Source organism: Tachysurus fulvidraco, chromosome 10 (assembly GCF_022655615.1).
Source record: "Tachysurus fulvidraco isolate hzauxx_2018 chromosome 10, HZAU_PFXX_2.0, whole genome shotgun sequence".
Lineage (NCBI taxonomy): Eukaryota > Metazoa > Chordata > Actinopteri > Siluriformes > Bagridae > Tachysurus > Tachysurus fulvidraco.
The window spans coordinates 3,735,284-3,754,129 of NC_062527.1; the positions used below are offsets into that span (position 1 = coordinate 3,735,284).

At 41.3% G+C, this 18,846-nt stretch overlaps 2 protein-coding genes across 3 annotated transcripts; both read left to right on the forward strand.

Moving 5' to 3' along the window:
* The first annotated feature begins 18 nt into the window (after nt 1-18).
* Nucleotides 19-4,264, forward strand: glcea (glucuronic acid epimerase a). Its single transcript, XM_027163796.2, has 4 exons — nt 19-302; nt 631-1,215; nt 1,447-1,686; nt 1,813-4,264. Exons 2-4 carry the CDS (start codon nt 726-728, stop codon nt 2,835-2,837), a joined length of 1,755 nt encoding a protein of 584 aa, XP_027019597.2. The 5' UTR covers nt 19-302; nt 631-725; the 3' UTR covers nt 2,838-4,264.
* Nucleotides 4,265-4,897: 633 nt separating this feature from the next.
* On the forward strand, nt 4,898-17,824 carry ambra1b (autophagy/beclin-1 regulator 1b). Of its 2 annotated transcripts, none has more exons than XM_027163842.2 (19): nt 4,898-5,240; nt 6,662-6,893; nt 7,066-7,124; nt 7,232-7,415; nt 7,626-7,798; nt 7,891-7,957; nt 8,225-9,606; nt 10,170-10,256; nt 10,337-10,516; nt 11,279-11,359; nt 11,554-11,654; nt 11,758-11,868; nt 12,078-12,266; nt 12,389-12,543; nt 12,645-12,784; nt 13,248-13,340; nt 13,454-13,653; nt 13,952-14,083; nt 14,728-17,824. In XM_027163842.2, the coding sequence occupies exons 2-19, from the start codon at nt 6,762-6,764 to the stop codon at nt 15,240-15,242; spliced, it is 3,981 nt and encodes a 1,326-aa protein (XP_027019643.2). In that variant the 5' UTR covers nt 4,898-5,240; nt 6,662-6,761; the 3' UTR covers nt 15,243-17,824. The 2 variants fall into 2 exon arrangements, with proteins under 2 accessions (XP_027019643.2, XP_047675267.1); XM_047819311.1 differs by having other exon boundaries at nt 6,714-6,893.
* The last annotated feature ends 1,022 nt before the right edge of the window (nt 17,825-18,846 follow it).

Consider the following 18,846-nt stretch of genomic DNA (forward strand, 5'->3'; position numbering starts at 1 on the left):
AATAGAGAAGTAGCACGTTAGTGACATAAAGCACTATTTCAAGCTTGTTATTCATGGTAATGCCGTTATAAGCTCAGCTCCACGGTTAGTTTGTCTGATTGGCTGGTGTGATTGTCACTTGCGTTTTTATTGGCTGACCGCGGTGTCACTCTTGTGTACTGTGGCGCAGCTACAGGACATTGTTTGCGCGTATAGATTTTTCCCGGTTTCTTGAAAAATAGCTTTAGATTTTAAAAATTTGTGGGATTTTTTTCTCTTCTAGTTTGTTTTTGGATCTATTTCGATTGAAATTACATACGCAGGTAGGTATTAGTTGTTTTTTCCCTCTGAATTCATATTGTACATTGTTTATATTGTTATTTATATTGATTTATATAAACGCTTTGTATTGCGCTCAAAATAGCTCGAACCCTTACAGCTCCAGCCTCAGCATTAATATAACGGTGCCTGTCAAAAGTTAATTGTCATGGTATAATGTGCGTGTATGCTGTAAAGGCTGTCGGCTTCACTGCCCCTGTATGGTTATAATTCTGAGAATATGCTAAATAATAAACATATTAAACAATATTTTTACTTCTATCCTTTGTTGGACCTGTCATATGATCACTAATGAAAATTTTACGCATCCAGCTCCAGACCCTAAAGGCATCAGTGAGACAGCTCCATATCTTGTTAGATGTTTCTTCCTGTCTCATCCCACACCTGTGCATGGCTCTAAAGCGAGGATGCGCTGCCTGGTGGCAAGAGTCAACCACAAAACGCTGATAGTTCTCTGTGCAGTGTTTACTCTCGTTACAATTGTGTTATGGAGCAAGTGCTCCCGAGATGTGGCTGTGCATCCACCGACCAGGCCCCAACCTGAGCCTGCACCCACTACAGAGCAAGAAGAGGACCACGGACAGCTCCCTGAAGTGCCCCTGGTTGCCAGAGAGGTGCAGTATGAGCAGATTGACTGCCTCATTAACGAGGACGTGACGATCAAAGGGCGCCGAGAGGGCAATGAGGTGTACCTTCCCTTCAGCTGGGTGGAGAAATACTTTAATGTGTATGGACGCCTGGTACAGTATGATGGTACAGAGCGCTTTGAGTTCTCGCACAGCTACTCACGTGTGTATGCCCAGAGAGAACCCTATCATCCTGATGGAGTCTTTATGTCATTTGAAGTCTACAATGTGGAGGTGAGAGACCGTGTGAAGTGCATCAGTGGAGTGGAAGGTATGTGAGCGCTTGAAGGCTATGACATTACTGGGTAATGTACTATAATATACCAAAAAGAAACTTTACAACCTTCATAATTCATTACTAAGAGAAATATATAAACAACTAGCAGTGACAGGGGTTAATCTAAACAGCTAATGATATTTCACTTGACCTGAACCCAGTACACGTTCTAACTGTTTTTTTGTTGTTGTTGTTGTTGTTGTTGTTGTTTTTTGCTTCTTTCAGGTGTGCCTATTTCCACACAGTGGGGTTCCCAGGGCTACTTTTACCCAATCCAGATAGCTCAGTATGCACTAAGTCACTACAGTAAGAATCTTACAGAAAAGCCACCTAGCATAAAGACATATGGGTTTATGGATGAGAGAGAAGGGAGTCCCAATCCCTGGACAGTCACTAAAGGTTGCTCATTTGCCAAGGTCCATGACCCAAGTCACACAGCTGCCATTTACCAGTTCACCACAGCAGGTAAATTCTTTATTGATGAACCATCAAAATATAAAAAGGATTACTGTTGGATGCTATTTTGGAACATAATATAATTTTAACTGGTATATTTTAACTGTATGTATATGTCTCTTTTATTTTGTGTAGATAATTCAGAGGGTATATCTCTGCTTCTGGATAACTCAAAGGATTTTGTCTTGTCTGCTGATGTGAAGTTCACTTCAAATGGTAGCGTGTCAGTAGTGTTGGAGACAACAGAAAAGGGACCTCCATATATCATTCACTACATCACTAGTTCCCTTCTCATTTCCTTCAAGGATAGGGAGATCATCTATGGCATTGGTCCACAGGCAGCCTGGAGTACCCTGACCCGGGACTTGGTGACTGATCTGCGTAAGGGAGTGGGTTTGTCTAACACCAAAATTGTGAAGGCAACTCGGATCGTACCAAGACGCGTAGTCCAGATGGTACTGCGTGGCTCAGGTTTTATCAGTAACATCACCATTTCCTCCACAGCTCACATGGCTGCCTTCTTTGCTGCTAGTGATTGGCTCCTGCGCACCCAGGATGAACGTGGTGGTTGGCCCATCAGAGTGGCCCATAAGTTAGGGGAAGGATTTAGGACACTGGAGTCTGGCTGGTACTCTGCCATGGCCCAGGGACAGGCCATGTCCACACTTGTGAGGGCATACCTCGTCACACATGACCTTGTATACCTCAGCGCTGCAGTGCGTGCCACTGCACCTTTCAAGCGCATGTCAGAGCAACATGGTGTGAAAGCTTTGTTCATGAACAAGTACGACTGGTATGAAGAGTATCCCACAACACCCAGCTCCTTCGTGCTCAACGGCTTCATATACTCGCTGATCGGACTGTACGATGTGGCTGAAATAGCAGGGGACAAACTGGGCCGAGAGGCAGGTGTACTGTTTAGCCGAGGATTAGAGTCCCTGAAAGCCATGCTACCACTGTTTGATACAGGTTCTGGAACTGTCTATGACCTGAGGCATTTCACGTTGGGTGTGGCACCAAATCTGGCACGTTGGGACTACCACACCACTCACATAAACCAGCTGCAGCTGCTGTCGTCTATAGACAGTAGTCCCATTTTTAGAGAGTACGCAAAACGCTGGAAAAGCTACCTGAAAGGGGGTCGGGCCAAGCACAACTAGAGATGGGCCAAAAAGTCTTTTAGTGGAAAGAAATTGCTGATAAGACTGAATCATTAAAGCAGTGTATACTGATGAAAATGAAGGATTTACACATTTTCACTGACAGTTATCCAGTAGTTAAGCTATGTTCCTCTCAAACATACATTCACACATTGTGAAGTTAGAAAAAAACATTTTAGCAGCAATTTTCTTTCATACTTCCAATACAGTGGTAACAATGCAGATGTTTACATGCACTTTAAGACAAGCAAATTCAACATTGCCTATTGTGATTTATTCAAATATTGTTTGTTATTGTCAGAAGCAAATATTATAATTGGTGATGTACAATACTAGGAAATGTACTAGAAAAAAATAAGAAATGACTAACAGTACATTGGATCGCTTCATGAAGACAAGGCTTTTTAAATTGTGCAATAATTTCAAACTGTATAACCTATATGTTTTATTTATAGTTTAAAAGTAAGTTATGAAACTTACAACCTTACAATAATTTATTTCTTTTAGTCGTAAAAATGACAGTGAAGGTGAGCTTTCTTCGTATGTATAAACATATACAGTATATTGAAGTTTGAATATTGTTCTGCAGCTCGTGTAAAAGACCTTTCTGAGTACAGATGTATTAGGTTTTTTTTAATGCAAGCAGCTTTAAAGTTAAAATAAATGTATTTAGACATAAATGTACATTTTTGTCAGTCATCTAACAGCTATTTTAATCATTCTGACACATAAATACTAATACGTTGATAGAAGGGTGTCCCATACAGTGTGTACTCTTGGCTTGAGACAAATGTTGAGACGGATGTACTGTGAGCCTGCCCAGGTGAAGAAGTTACTGAAGATGGATGGATGGTTGAATGAATAAATGAATGCTGGTGAATCCATATATGCAGAACTGTTTATAATAGGTTCAATAAGACCTTTTAATTAGCATAAATAGGAAGCGAATGAGACAATGAACCACTGTAATGTGCAATGAATGGAAGAAAAACAAACATTACCCAGAAGAAGTTTTAACTCTGCAAAACATGTAAGTATTAAAATCCATAAGTTGCATATGGCCTAACTGGAAGGCTGGAACTTGTCATTCTAATACCAGTAAAAGCCAAAGAAAACACCGGCTCAACTTGATATTTCAACTCTTTGATTTAGAGTAGACTTCTCTATCCATATTGAAGTATTATCCATGTTTTTATTTGTTATTTTAGTTTTTCTTTCTTGCCCAAACCCTGTATGCTCTAAAGCTCTGCCCTCAAAACATATGGTGGTTCAAATAGAGTTAGCATGCTAACTACTAACTGGAGATATCATTAGCAACCAGTGTCATATAACCTGATATTCAAGTGCATGAAAAACAAATGACAACTCTTACTGATACTGCTCATTATTCTCCTCATGATTAATGAGCTTGTGGATAGATGTTGTGGGTGTGTCTATAAAATAGCTGACAGGAGGCATATATATATATATATATATATATATATATATATATATATATATATATATATATATATATATATATATATATATATAATGTGTGTGTGTGTGTATGTTTTATTTTAATATTTTAATATTATTTTCATTTAATATTTTATTTAATATTATTAATAGTAAAAACAACTTAAACCACTTCATTAGAACAAGTGTTTTACTTAGTAAAATAATCTGTCTATATATATATATATATATATATATATATATATATATATATATATATATATATATATATATATACACACATATATACACATATATTTTTGTTTAAAGTTTTTTTTAAGTTTTTTCTTACTATTAATAATATTAAATAAAATAATGAATGAATGAAATTAAATCAAATTAATATTTTTTCACTATTAACTCTTGCACCTTTAAATGAGTTATACTGTATATAAAAAAGTATTTGCTTTCGACTCATCACTCCCCATAGGAAACATTTATCCTGGACATTTTTTTACAACGAATTAAAAAATGTAATTATTTCTGTCCATTTTTTTTTTGTCCATTGTTGAATCCACGCGCTCTGTTTTCTATTAGCCGGACTAGTGTAACTATGTAGCATCTTAGCTCGACTAAAATGCCTGGCTACGTCAATCAAGACGTCCACAAGCCCATAAGCTAGTAAACCTACGTTTTATTTTATTTATTATTTTTTCTTCGAATCGTATAAAAATGTTGAAGTTATTCAAAATGGTCTGATTACGTTCAAAGGACACGACTGTGACCCGTGGGATGTTATATGACATCGTCGTTATTTGTTTAAAACGTAATTGCCAGGTTGTGGTTGGTTTCTGATAGCAAACAAGCTCGTCTGTGTTAGCTAGCAGGCTAGCTAGCGAGTTTGTAGCTACGCCTTCGATGACACTTTTCACTAGAACGACAAGAAAACAGGTTTATATTTACCAGGTGTGTATTTTGTTTACACTTCAATACAAAACTAAATATGTTATTGTGTTTGAATGTTTATTTGAACTCAAATAAAATAGTGTCTGCGCTTGTAGCTTGATTGTTGCTAGCTAGCTCATAGCTCATCTTGCTAGCTAGCCGTCGAGCAGTTACTATATTTGGGCGACTTATCAACTTATTGTTAGCTAGGACTCTGACAGGAGCCGAGTGTGTTATATATTATTGTATGTATATATATATATATATATATATATATTTTTTTTTTTTTTTTTACAATAACGATAACAAACAGCCGGGGTGGTTCAACCCTTATAGCAGTCGGCAGTGTGAGAACGTTTAGAATCTGAAAAGATTTGACGCAGTTTCTAGCTGGTCTGTGTGGTGAGTTTAATCATCTCATTCTAGACATAAAGCTTCAGATATATGTGTATATACATATAAATGTATATAATCATCTCTGTATACTGTACAGGCATAAAATGAGAGCAGGCAGAAGTGGTTTGATGGGATATTCTGGAATAACACCGGGCCCCTGTTTTGCCACATTATTCATTCATCAGTATCCTCCAGTGAATTAGCATGAATTTGGGCATCATAACCGTTCTTAATCTTGGCTGACCATTAAGACTTTTGTTGTAGATGATTAGTTATTAAGTGAAACAAGTAACATACATTAAATGGACATAAGTATGCATACAGTTGGTCTGTATATGGTTGCTGAACATCTCATTTTGTATCTGCTGTAATAAGCTCGACTCTTCTGAGAAGGCTTTCCAGTAGATGTTGGAGCGTGACTGTATGGATTTGTAGTCATTCAGTTAACAGGAGCGTTAGTGAGATCAGACACTGGTATCGTGAGAGTGAGGAGGTCTGGGGTTCATTCAGTTTTCCGGTTCAGTGGGGTTGAGTCAGGGCTCAGTGCAAGATACTTGAGTTTGTCTACACAAACCCTGACTCACCTTGGCACTGTCATGCTGGAACAGGTTTGGGCACTTTTTTTTTCTTTTTTTTTAAATAAATGTAAACACATTTTTGTGGCAGCGGTAAGGCCCTAATATGGGTTCCATGGTGTTGTCCATACAGTATAAGTGTATTTGGGAATGTTGTGCCTCTTTATTGAACGTTTGCTTTTGTGAAAGGAAAAAAGCATGTCTGTGAGGTTACAGTAGGAAATGAAACAAGATGGCTAGTACTGAACATTCCTGACATTAAAATGTTATTGAACAGTTATTTGAAGGTTTTATATGAATCACATTTTTAATACACGTGTATTTATAAAACATTCAAGTGTTACCGTTAAATACCATCAAGGATGTCAGGGCAGGATGTCATTTATTCCTCTTGACTTTTTTTTTTTTATAATTAGTTTATGTGCCGTGTGCATGTGGATTGTCTATGTTAAAAGAATGAATTTTTCCTAGTATGCGTGGCCTACATGCTGCTGAATAATAATTAATCCCTGCATGAGGAAAGGCCGAGCCGGACTCAGTCTGCTATAGAGAGAGCGCACGAAACAGAAAGATGGCTGTGCAGAACCGGAATGCAGTGTTGGTCCTGTCTGGACGAGAGCGCGGAGCTCGGATGTTAGGATCCGAGCGGCTCCTGCAGCAGCTTGTGGAGGACAGGACACGCTGGATGAAACTGCAGAGTCAGGTATTGTGTTCAGTCGCACCTTTCAGTCTGTTGATCTCAGGCTGCTGTAGAGTTGCTGTCAATAAATGTAAACTTAATTTAAAAAAAAAAAAGAGGGGAAATGATTTTTTGCACAGCCAAAACAATACTGCATACTGGTTTGAGCTGATTTTTTTTACTGTGTTTCCAACAGAAAGTGGAACTCCCTGATAATCCTCGCTCAACTTTCTTGCTTGCTTTCAGCCCAGACAGGTAGATAGTAATGAGTTATCAAGCCATGGGTACTAATATTGGTATTGCATGATGATTAGCATACATTATTAAATACCTAACATAATGTCATTCCTTTCTTGTTTTAGGAATCTCATGGCTTCCACCCATGTCAATCATAACATTTACATCACGGACGTGAAAACAGGAAAGTGCCTGCACTCTCTGGTGGGTCACCGTCGTACCCCATGGTGTTTGACTTTCCATCCAACAATTCCAGGCTTGGTGGCTTCAGGGTGCCTTGATGGGGAAGTGCGAATCTGGGACCTACATGTATGTACCTATGTTTGGGGATGCCTTAAACTAATATTTTGAAACTTTAATTGGCTTGGATTTCTTTTGTTTTGTTTTTGCTAGAAAAAGTAATTTAAATGTACATTTTGTATGTGTGTGTGATACAAAAATTGTAGTTAGTGACACAGGAGTATGTTGGTGTTTATTGCAGTCGTTTTTGGTGTTAACGTGCTGTTTTTTGTGATGTAGGGTGGTAGTGAGAGCTGGTTCACAGAAGGGAACATAGCCATTGCATCCCTGGCCTTCCACCCCACAGCCCAACTGCTGCTTATTGCCACCAATAACGAGCTGCACTTCTGGGACTGGAGTCGGCCAGAGCCCTTCGCTGTGGTCAAGACTGGCAGTGAGACAGAGCGTGTCAGGTAGGATATTGTACTTTGGGTTACTTAATGTAGGTCTTCAGATAGAACTTGTCCTTTGTTAATAATTTGTACACATTCAAATCTCCTTACAGGCTTGTAAGGTTTGACCCTCTTGGCCACAATCTGTTGACAGCTATTGTGAACCCAACCAACCAACAGGTGCAAACCTTTTTCATTTTAAAATGTTTTTAACCGTCATGTCGTGTTTCGGGAAGAGACAAAAAAATTCCAAGCATAATTGTTTGAGTTCTGTTTCTTCCATAAAAGTGTGGTTTTCAACTAACAATACAAAAAAATTATCTGTATTTTCTTTCTTTTGTTTTTACATAACCTCTGGTGTCAAATGGGCTTAATCATGTACTATATTTCTTTCCTGCTCAGTGCAGTCCTCATGTTCTCTAAATGTCCTTTAAACTTTTTTTGTAGAATGATGAAGACTCTGATGTTCCCATGGACAGCATGGAAATGGCCCTGTTCCGCCAGCGTTCTGTGCTCCGTTCCCCTCCTGTTCGCCGCACTCCAATTTTGCACAACTTCCTGCACATATTGTCGTCTCGCTCCTCTGGAGGAACAGAACCCCGTGAACAACCTCCTAGCATGCCTCTGTTTCAGTATCCCGGGCGGAGTGACCTAGCAGATCGGCCTCCTCAGCAGACCTGCACTCAGCACCTGGGGCTTGGTTGCCTGTGCAGTCGCTGTGCTGCCACATCTCGAAACACTCAGAATCCTTCAACTCTGCAGACAACAGACTCTACCCATTCTCACTCTTATCCACACCCACAGCCTCCAAACCAATCACGTCCTTCCTCAGACAGGCCCTCTGCTTTTAGCAGCGTGCATAGCGGTGCTCCAGGTAGCTCTCTGCACAGAGCGCTGTCATCTCTCAGAACTAGTTTGGCTATGGGCAGCACTCAAGAGCCCTCAGCTCGGTTGCCAGGGACTGACTGGTCCAGTAGTTTGCTAGGCACCAGTTCTGGGCCTACGCTGGGCGAGGCAGCAGTGAGTATTGTGGGAAGGGGGATTGTACCCCCTCCCAGGACCAGCTCCTCTTCCGTGGGTCTGCACTCCATGCATAGGTACCCTGATAGCTCTTCCTCCTCTTCACCCATCTATACGTCGGCCACAGAGGGTCGTGGCCTGGGACTATCTGGCACTGACCCCAGACAGGGCAGAGCCAGCGACGGAACCAGTAGCGGCCATCACCCCTTTTATGACGGCTCCCAACAGAACAACCCAGCCTCCATCCGCAACGTACTCCAGTGCAACCTGAGCCGCTACTTCATGGAATACGAGCGCATGCAGGATCTGGAGAGAGCAGGTTCTAGTCGGGAATCAGGCACTCAGGGGCCCATGCAGGACCTGCTATCCAGCAATGTAGACTCAGAGAGAGCAGGGCCTTCACATCGGAACTCAGCATACGCTGGGGATGGCACCAGCAGTTCCAACCTACAGCACAACCACCCTAACTGCTGCCGCTCATGCCACAACCTCCTCACTTTCAACCATGAGACCCAACGTTGGGAGCGTTCAAGCCAAGCTTCTTCTGCCTCAGCTCAGGAAGGGCCCCACTGGCAGATGCCCGTACCTGCCTTTGAGGTACCTGCACAGAGTTCGAGAGAAGAATCTCATACTACAGAAGAGGGGCAGCAGCCAATGCAGAGCCAACAGCCTATGGGCCTGGTATATAATCAAGACACAGGACAATGGGAGAGAGTGTATCAGCAGGCCACAGCCAACCCCTCCACTGAAGCAGCACAAGAAGCCTTAAACCCGGATGTGGACAATACTGATGAGGACTCCCTCAGAAGGTTCTGTGCATTCCACCAGTTGTATCTTCCACCAATTTTCTGCTAGATGTTATGAGTTGCTTTCATGCTGATGTCTTTAATAACCTGACAAATTTTGTGCAATTTCAGAAAAATACATGCATAAATGATTAAAGCAAAATAATAGATTTAATTGGGAAAAATATATAACAGTAGGAAATGTTAAACTCATTAAGTGTTAGAACTATATAGCACTCATTATGTGTATTATATCGGTGGTTAGTGTTTTGGACTACTGAATGGAAGGTTGAGAGTTCGATTCCTAAGACCACCAAGCTGCCACAGCTGGGCCCTTGAGCAAGGCCCTTAACCCTCAATTGCTCTGTTTGTATAAATGAGAAGTGTAAGTTGCCCTGGATAAGGGCGTCTGCCAAAAATTCTGTAAATGTATAAATTCTGGTAAAAAAAAAAAAAAAAATTATAATGGACAATTTAAGGAAGAAAGTTTTAAATTTAAATAAATGTGTTACAAATTTGAATAATCAGGGATGTGTACAGAGGATGTGTGCAAAGGATGATCAAGACCAGACTATCTTTATTTTCAGGAGGCTTTTGGAGTCATCGCTCTTTCCTTTCTCCCGGTATGACATGTCCGGTTCCCGTGATCATCCTATTTACCCAGACCCTGCCAGGTATGTAAAGGTGTATTAAAATTCCTTCGACTAAATTTGAGCTACTTTTCCAGTTTACATGGAGCCTTTGTGTTCTGCAGGTTGTCTCCAGCTGCGTATTATGCCCAGAGGATGATTCAGTATCTGTCTAGGAGAGAAAGTATTCGTCAGCGTTCCTTACAGAACCGCCTGCGCACCCTATCCACATCCTCTGATAACCAGGCGGGCAATCCTTCCTCCACACCAGCAGAGGGCAGTGATGCCGACTACGAGGACATAGAGTAGGTGTTCTGTTGTGGCCCAGTTCTGAAGTGGACCTGGCCACAATCTGTACATGGGAAACTCTGAAGGACCCCTGTGTGTAGGGTAGAAAAGTAAAGGTAGCATTTTAAAGGTGAGATCTCCGTTGTTTGAGAAATGCCAACATTGGCTTTCAAACACCGGAGACTCCACCTTTAATCTCAAAGCTGAAGCCGGTGTCCTTATTTGCATCACAAATAAGTGAAAAAATGTGACTGTTGGCAGAATGTTTGTATGAGAAAAGGTCCGCTCATATCACCTTTGTCTTTTTACACACAGAAAGTAGATGTGGTTGGTTTCAGACTATTTACCAAATCTAGGTATAGATCTCAAGTCAAGTCAAGAAGCTTTTATTGTCATTTCAACCATATATAGCTGTTGCAGTACACAGTGAAATGAGACAATGTTTCTGCAGGATTGTGGTGCTACACAAAACAAAGACAGGGCTAAGGACTTAGTAGGTAGTCTTAGCCACATAAAGTGCAACTGTGCAACCTGGTGCAAACAGTGCAAGACAAGACAGACAAGACAGAGCAGGACAAAAGGTTACAAGACAATACACAAAATACAAAAAAGACATTAAACATAAAACAGCGCCAGTGTCAATACGTCGATACTGTATGTAAATACTGTAAGTGCAGACAATATTCAGACAATCTGAATGCTTGTTGATTCTGTGCTTCAGCATGGTGCATAATAATATACGTGTTATACGTTTACTTACATTATATCTCTAATCACAGGGAGCCTGGAGAGCGGACAAGACACCGAATGCCTCGCAATGCACGGATGTCTGCGCCCTCGCTTGGTCGCTTTGTGCCACGGTGAGTGAACATGTACCATGTCGGATTTCTTTGGCTTACTTCAGCAGCCTTAAATATATTGTTTGTGTTTTATCTGTTTCAAGATGCAACGGAAAATATGGCTGCATGTTCTTGCTGTACAAATACTTATTTTTTTTGTAAAGTATTCTGTAAAATGGTTTACTCTTTTTGTTTGTTTGTTTTCCAATTAAAAGAAGGTTCCTGTTGCCTGAATATCTTCCTTATGCTGGTATTTTCCACGAGAGAGGTCAGTCGGGCCTGGCAACCCACTCCTCCATTAACAGAGTATTAGCAGGTATGTATTTTGTACATGAGGTGCTTTATTACAAGACATGACAAATATTGCTTAAAAAAAGAATTATTTGTTTTAAACACAGCTCTAATTTGTTTATTTCCAGGAGCTTCAATTGGTGATGGGCAGTCTGCAGTTGCCAGTAACATCGCCAACACCACCTACAGACTGCAGTGGTGGGATTTCACCAAGTTCGACCTGCCTGAGATCAGCAATGGTAATTTTCTACAAGTAAAACAAAAGTTTAACCGGTGTGTATATGCCGAACTGACACCAGCAACAGAATGTCATTGTTTTTCATAATCTCATTACATTCGGACAGTAAGCTCAAGGTGTGAAATTGAGAGGGTGTGTTTATCATGTTGTCAAAACAACACTGTAGCTGTTCTGTCTGACTATTTTCCGTTTGTACCCTGACCTCCGTAGCTTCTGTGAACGTCCTGGTTCCACACTGCAAAATATATAATGATGCTAGCTGCGATATATCAGCAGACGGGCAGCTCCTGGCTGTTTTTATACCCAGCAGCCAGCGGGGCTTTCCAGATGAGGGCATCCTTGCTGTCTACTCTCTTGCACCTCACAACCTGGGAGAGATGCTCTATACAAAGCGATTCGGTAAGGGTCACGTACCCCTGAACATTGTAGCCAGGTCTTTTTGGTGACAGTTTTCACTGATGAGACTTCATCATGAAAGAATTTTTTGGATCTGTCTGATTGGTTCGTTGTGATCTACTCAGGTCCCAATGCCATCTCTGTGAGCTTGTCTCCGATGGGTTGCTATGTGATGGTGGGCCTGGCATCACGCAGAATCCTGCTCCATCCTACCACTGACCACATGGTGGCGCAAGTGTTCCGTCTGCAGCAGCCTCATGGAGGAGAAACTTCCATTAGGGTGAGTGATGGTGTTTATGCTAGAGCTGGGCAACGTGTTTCTAATGTAAATCTTTATTTGTACATGCTGCGTTTGAACTCTAATGGCTCTGTGTTTTGTAGATGGTGTATAATGTGGTGTACCCTATGGCTCCAGACCAGCGTAGACATGTGAGCATTAACTCTGCACGCTGGCTTCCTGAACCTGGCATGGGTCTGGCCTACGGGACCAGCAAAGGAGACCTGGTCATCTGCAGACCTGTGTAAGATGCTCTGGAAGACTTTCTGGCTTATACTTAGACTTCAGTGGAGAGAAAGGCATAATCTTCTAGCTGCTTCTCTGCTGTCTGCTGCAGTCAATTATTAGGTTGATTATGGGCCGGAAACTAAGGACGCTGTCTGGAAAAAAGACTGGCCAGTGATTGCTTTTTAAAAAGGTTACAGGCAAATTGTCTCTACCCTGAAAACCTATTGGAGCTCAGTGCTTTCCAGAAATTCACTGTTAATACACTTACAGAAAAAAGCTCCTTTGATTCCATGCTGTAGGCTGACATCAGTGTTGCTTTATTTAGAACAAGCCTGAAAGCCAACATACATCAGTTCAGGGCATGATGGTTGACTCCTGTCTTTTGCTAGGAGTGAATTGTTGACGAATTGGTTATACAATGTAATGTATAAAATTTGCCTTTTAAGTTCATCACAGTCAATGTTGTCTTGTGTTTTCAGTGATTACCGTAATGAGGGAGACAGCAGCACCGATCAGAGCTCAGATCCTCTGTTCACTGCCAGCAGTAGCAGTCGGACACGCGGAGTGGAACGGTCAGGATTAGAAAGCCCTCTAACCTTCTAACTTCTGATGTGGCATGAAATATTTCAAGATTTTGTGTATTTTGTGTTCTTGTGATTATAATCATTTTCACTCTCTGATAAAGGACAAGCAGGTCTGGCTGGCGATTGGACAGAGACATGGGATTAATGAGTGCTATTGGCCTGCAACCCCGTCAGCCCGCCCCCTCAGTGACCTCCCAGGGCACGCAGACACCCGTGGTCCGTCTGCAGAACGCAGAGACACAGACAGAGAGAGAGCTGCCCTCGACAAGTGCATTTCAGACCATACACGCACCGCCACAGTGTAAATAACATGCACACAATCCACTACAGTCCATTTCTTGCCTCTACTCTTAGTTTATAATTTCATTGCATGAATGTTTGCTTATTTCATGTCCTGGTTGATCACTCCCCTTATCCTATTGGAACACATGCAGTGTTGCTTTTTGTAATGTTTAACAAGATCTCATAATGTTTTACGGTCTAATAAAGTTGTTCGGGCTTAAAATAACTTTTACATTTTTCTGGAAACATTTTCGGACAACTTGTACCTAGGAATTAATGACTGTGTTAGGCTTTGATGTAATGTCTTTATTTTGTAGTGGCAGAGACCAGTGAAGTGCAGACTGCCAGTACTGAGACACGCCCACACAGTGAGCCACCAGACACAGTGGCTCAAGGAGCTGCTTCTCACAATCCCAGCACCCACACTGACTCACTGAACACCAACTACGGTACTTCTATCTCTATATACATCTTTTTTTTTTTTTTTATGTTTCCTGTTTTTATCCTCGAGTTGGTCACCCACAAGGCATCTCTCCCCATCATTTGATGGCTATAAGTCTAACACACCTGCTTAAACTGCCGCTCATGTTGCATGTCTGAGCCCTCTGAGCAAAGCTCAAACTGTCATCATATGCATACATGATGTCCACAATTTCTTAGCATCACACTGATCTTCAGAGAGGCAGAATAAACCATCTCTCCCAGCCAGAAAGCTCCAGGCCTTGGGTGGCTGTGGCATTGTCGTGTTTTAACCTGGTACCAATTTTCCACCAACAGCATTGACCCATTTATATCTTTATTATTATTCCTAGCCAGGTCAATCCCAGAGACACACACCCCATTCGAAACCGCATAGTGCGCAAAGACATACGTAATGTATGACTGAGTATTTTGGCTAGTTATTTTCTGCACTTTTGATCTAATTCAGACTATGAAACTTTTATTTATTTATATATATAAACACTTTTAATAGACATAAAGCTTTTTTTTTTAGACTTTGCCTAGACTAGTATATTACTAGCTTTATGGATAATATTTAACTAGCTTATTGAACAAATTGAGTAAACCTTTTTTTTTTCTTTTGCAATCTCAGGAGAGTCCCAGGTGGATCCTGGTCCAGGTGAAGATGCTCTTTCCCGGATCCGGCGTCTGATGGCTGAAGGTGGGATGACGGCTGTGGTCCAGAGAGAGCGCAGCACCACCATGGCCTCTATGGGAGGCTTCGGCAACAACATAGTGGTGAGTCACCGTATTCACCGTGGCTCTCAGACACCAGCAGGAGCAGCACAGACGAGTAATCCAGCACCTTCAGGGGAAAACAGCCTCAACACAAGACCAAACCCGCTCCCCTCTGACAATCCTGCACCTCTTGAGTCCCATGGTGGCACTCTTCTATCAGAAATTCCCTCTAGGCCTGCTCTTCCCTCTTCTGGCCCTAGTGCAGTAGTGTTCCAGGCTCCGGCCATGGAGGACACGATGGAGGACAGTCAGAATGAAGAACCTCATCCACCTTCTAGGAGTGGGTACTTGGCTAACATCAGTAACAACAACAGCAACAACAATGAGAGTAGCAGCAGAAATTACCCCGATGACCCGTACAGCAGATAGTGCTTCCTGCCATCGTCCTGCACAGATGTTGCTGAAGCAGGCTGATTTGGATTTGGCAAGACGTGAATGGTTCTCTCTCAAAACCCGACAGAACGAACCCCTGAGGTGAACTTGTGTGCCTGTGTTTTGCCTCCTTCTGCTTTGGCCTTATTTGCAGAAGTAAGAGTGCCAAATTTCCACTCTGTCTCTCTTCTGAGGAGAGAGCAGCCTATCTACAAATATTTAAGGGTGAATGTCTTCATGGATAGCCATCGTTGCACTTGGTCCTTGCACTTCAGTTATAGTTTTGCTTATTTTGAAACGTGTCTCAGACTTTTGAGCATTCCATCTCCAGAAAGGGCTTCTACTTGAGTCATTCTTGTACTTGGGTACAGAATTAATGCAGTTCGGTTTACTGCTCCTTCAGGAGCCATCAGTCAACGGTCAAGTTCCAGGCATGGCTGCAGAAAACATGCTTGCTCTCCAGGGCCCACGGGTCATGCATTAATTTCTAACGATTTCAATTTAATCTGAGGAACTGGAGAAACGTTGAAAGGACACTGACGTCTATTAATCCTCTAATAACATTATTCACTGTTTGTTTTTGTTTGCAGAAGAGATTATAATCACAGCAGTATAATCCACCCAAATGCTCAATAGTTTCAACTAATATGGAAAAAGGGTGTGTGTAAAGTAACCCAGGTGTTCTTTCAAAATGTTTTATGGTGGCTTTTAAGTTTCCTTATTGGCAAATATATTTTATTTGTTACCTGAAAAAAGCGTCAGAGTTAATGTGAGTCAGAAATTTATTTTACGCCATCAAGAAGGGCCAAAAAACAAAGCTATCACCATCCAACATCAATAATCACTATCTGTATAGGTTTTACTTGAGTCGAGCTGATACATGATGCTTGTGCTTGTACCTGTGTTCAGCCTAGGATGCTAACGGTTCGTTTTGATGCCACCAGTCAGAGCATGCTCGTGCCACCTACAGTGGCATCTAGAGTCTGATTGCACTAAACACCCTGGTTTCTCTCCAGGTTTTCTATGTGGGGAATGACTGTCCAAACATATCTCCCAAAACAAGCCTGGGTAAAGAATGATACTTGAATTACATAAAGCAGAATATCTCTAAGGAGCTGGCCAGTTGTTGTAAAAAAAATAAAAGAAGAAGAAGAAAAAAAAGGCCTTGAACCAGCAAATTGAACTTGACCTGCATTGAAACACATACGTTGCTTAATCACTGAACAGAGGGCATGTGCTTGCGCATGCATGTACTACTGTGCATGAGGTTGTATCACAGGTAAGTGTAGCATTTCCAATCAAGAAAATGACTTGAAAGCAAAATTTGCTTGTTTTTAGGTAGATAACTTTGTCCTGTTTGTATCGGAGCTTCTGAAGCTCGGAATACTTCCTAGTCATCTCTGTGCAGGCGTCGAGCTCGACCTCTTTTGGGTGTAACAGAAGTTACTACGTGGGTTCTCAGTGCTCGAGACAAAATCATGAAGCACAGAACATCCTAGTTTATTTTTATTTGGCGTCTAAATGGCTTTTAACAGTTTGGGTCAATACGTGCCCCGTAATAGCCTTGCTTTTAGCCGTGTAATATTTATCCCTAGTTTTTGACGTCATAACAACTGCTGAAGCACCCCACCTTCTCATTTCTCTACTACGTCTTGATATTCGAGACTCAGTCAATGTTGGACTGCTTTTCACATAGAACAAAGTGAGCGAGTGAGTGAGTGAGAAGAGCGACAAAATAATAGACACACGTCTTTATCCATTTCGTGCTTGGAGTGGTTTTGATTGCTGCTGTTTAAAATATTAATTAAAGTTTTGCCTCTGGTGCTGTTTATGTATTTTTGTTTTATTATTATTTTACACTTTATATGCTTAGCCCTGTCTAGTCATTGAAGACACTGATCGAATTCTAATGTATTTTAGTTTCCCCAAAACACTGTTACTGATTAAAGAATTTAAATAGGGCAATTTGTGGAAAAGGGGGCAGAAGTGTAATAAGGGAGATAACATCTGCTTTTATTTGATGTCACTGTATACTGTGTGTTTGTTGGTCTGATAAATCTGCTCATAGATCAAATCTTTTTGTAAGCTTTCTTTTTCTTTTTCTTTTTTTTTTGTTGTTTCTTGTGTTTTTTGTTTTTAAACTTTCCATTGCATTTTTGCCCACATCAGGAAATGCAGTACATGTCTGAGAAACACATCTCTCTCTAGTTTTTTATTAGCATTTTAGATTATGTTAAGATGCTTCGGTCAAACGAGGCATACGGCGTTAAAAGAAGATTCCAGCGATGCAAAACATGGTGTAACATGACAGACATACATTAGCGACTCTGTGCCAGTTTTAGTGATCTCACTGCTGGGTCAGTGCTGAAGAAATCAAAGGTTATGGGAAAAGCAGGATGTAAATGTCCCCTTATCCATTTATGTGAGAAGCATCTTTTATTAAGTAAAGAATTGTGAAGTCAAGTCTTTAGCTAAAATAGGGGTTAGGTGTTTGTTGAACAAAGTGCTGTTGGACGCCAAAGATCCAGTGTTTCGATGGTTAAAAGAGATTTAATAAAAATGGGAATATGGAAAACGTGGATCTTGTTGAGATTATTGAACATTTCTGTCAACACGCATGTTCTGGTTCATCAAGTCAGCATCGTTTAAATGTAAATGTAAGAAGGCTTGCAAAATATCCGGTTGAGTCTGCGGTCCTTTGCAAGCGTAAGGTTTTTCCAGTCATGCGCAGGCAAGCATGCAGTCAGATAGGAAGCTTGTGGGACAAAGTGCGAGACTAACGCAAACCGAGGCTGAGGAAATACTGCATAGAAATCACTGCAGAATCTGAACAATTCTATGAATATGCATGGAATTGATGAATGCACTAAATCGATACTGAATCATTTTAAGCTCTACCTTCAGCCTTGCCATAATAACAACAACGTCGTCATGATACACTGACCGAAAGTGACCATCACACACTCATCACTTTTATAATAAGCTCCAATCTTCAGCGACAGCTTTTCATTAGATTTTAGTGTGTGATTTCACCCTCAAGGCCATCATGCAGAAAGTCTTTTAATACGTATGTACTTGTACTGGTTCTATTGGTCAGGAAGTAAGAGTACTATGAGTCTAAACCCTGATAGGGATATATGGTATTAAAAAAATGCTCAGGACAACAAATGATAGCAAATGACTAATTTATGACCTTCATGCAGAGGTAGAAGTCTGAATACAGCCAATGACTTGGTTCGACCACCTAGGCAACAGAATAGACGAGTCTTGATGTGTACCTCCTTGTACACTGAGAGATGGTGGGACCGGTCGAGTAGCGCTAGAAGATCAGAGGAAGTGTGGTGCACTTCAGGGTACGATGCCTTCACAGTCAAGCATGAGTGTTGTGAATGTGATGCAGGCAGCTTCAGGAAGGTGGTGGAGGGAGCATCGCAGCAGTGGGGTTGTTTGGGAGAACTCGTGAGGTTGGGTGAAACGATTTTATCTTTAGCTTTGCAGTGTATATCATCATATGATTTAAAAGGAAGCACCTATTAACTTCTGATAAAGACAACAGTCACCTACAGACCCATTTTTCTTGAAACTCTGTCTTGTACCAGCA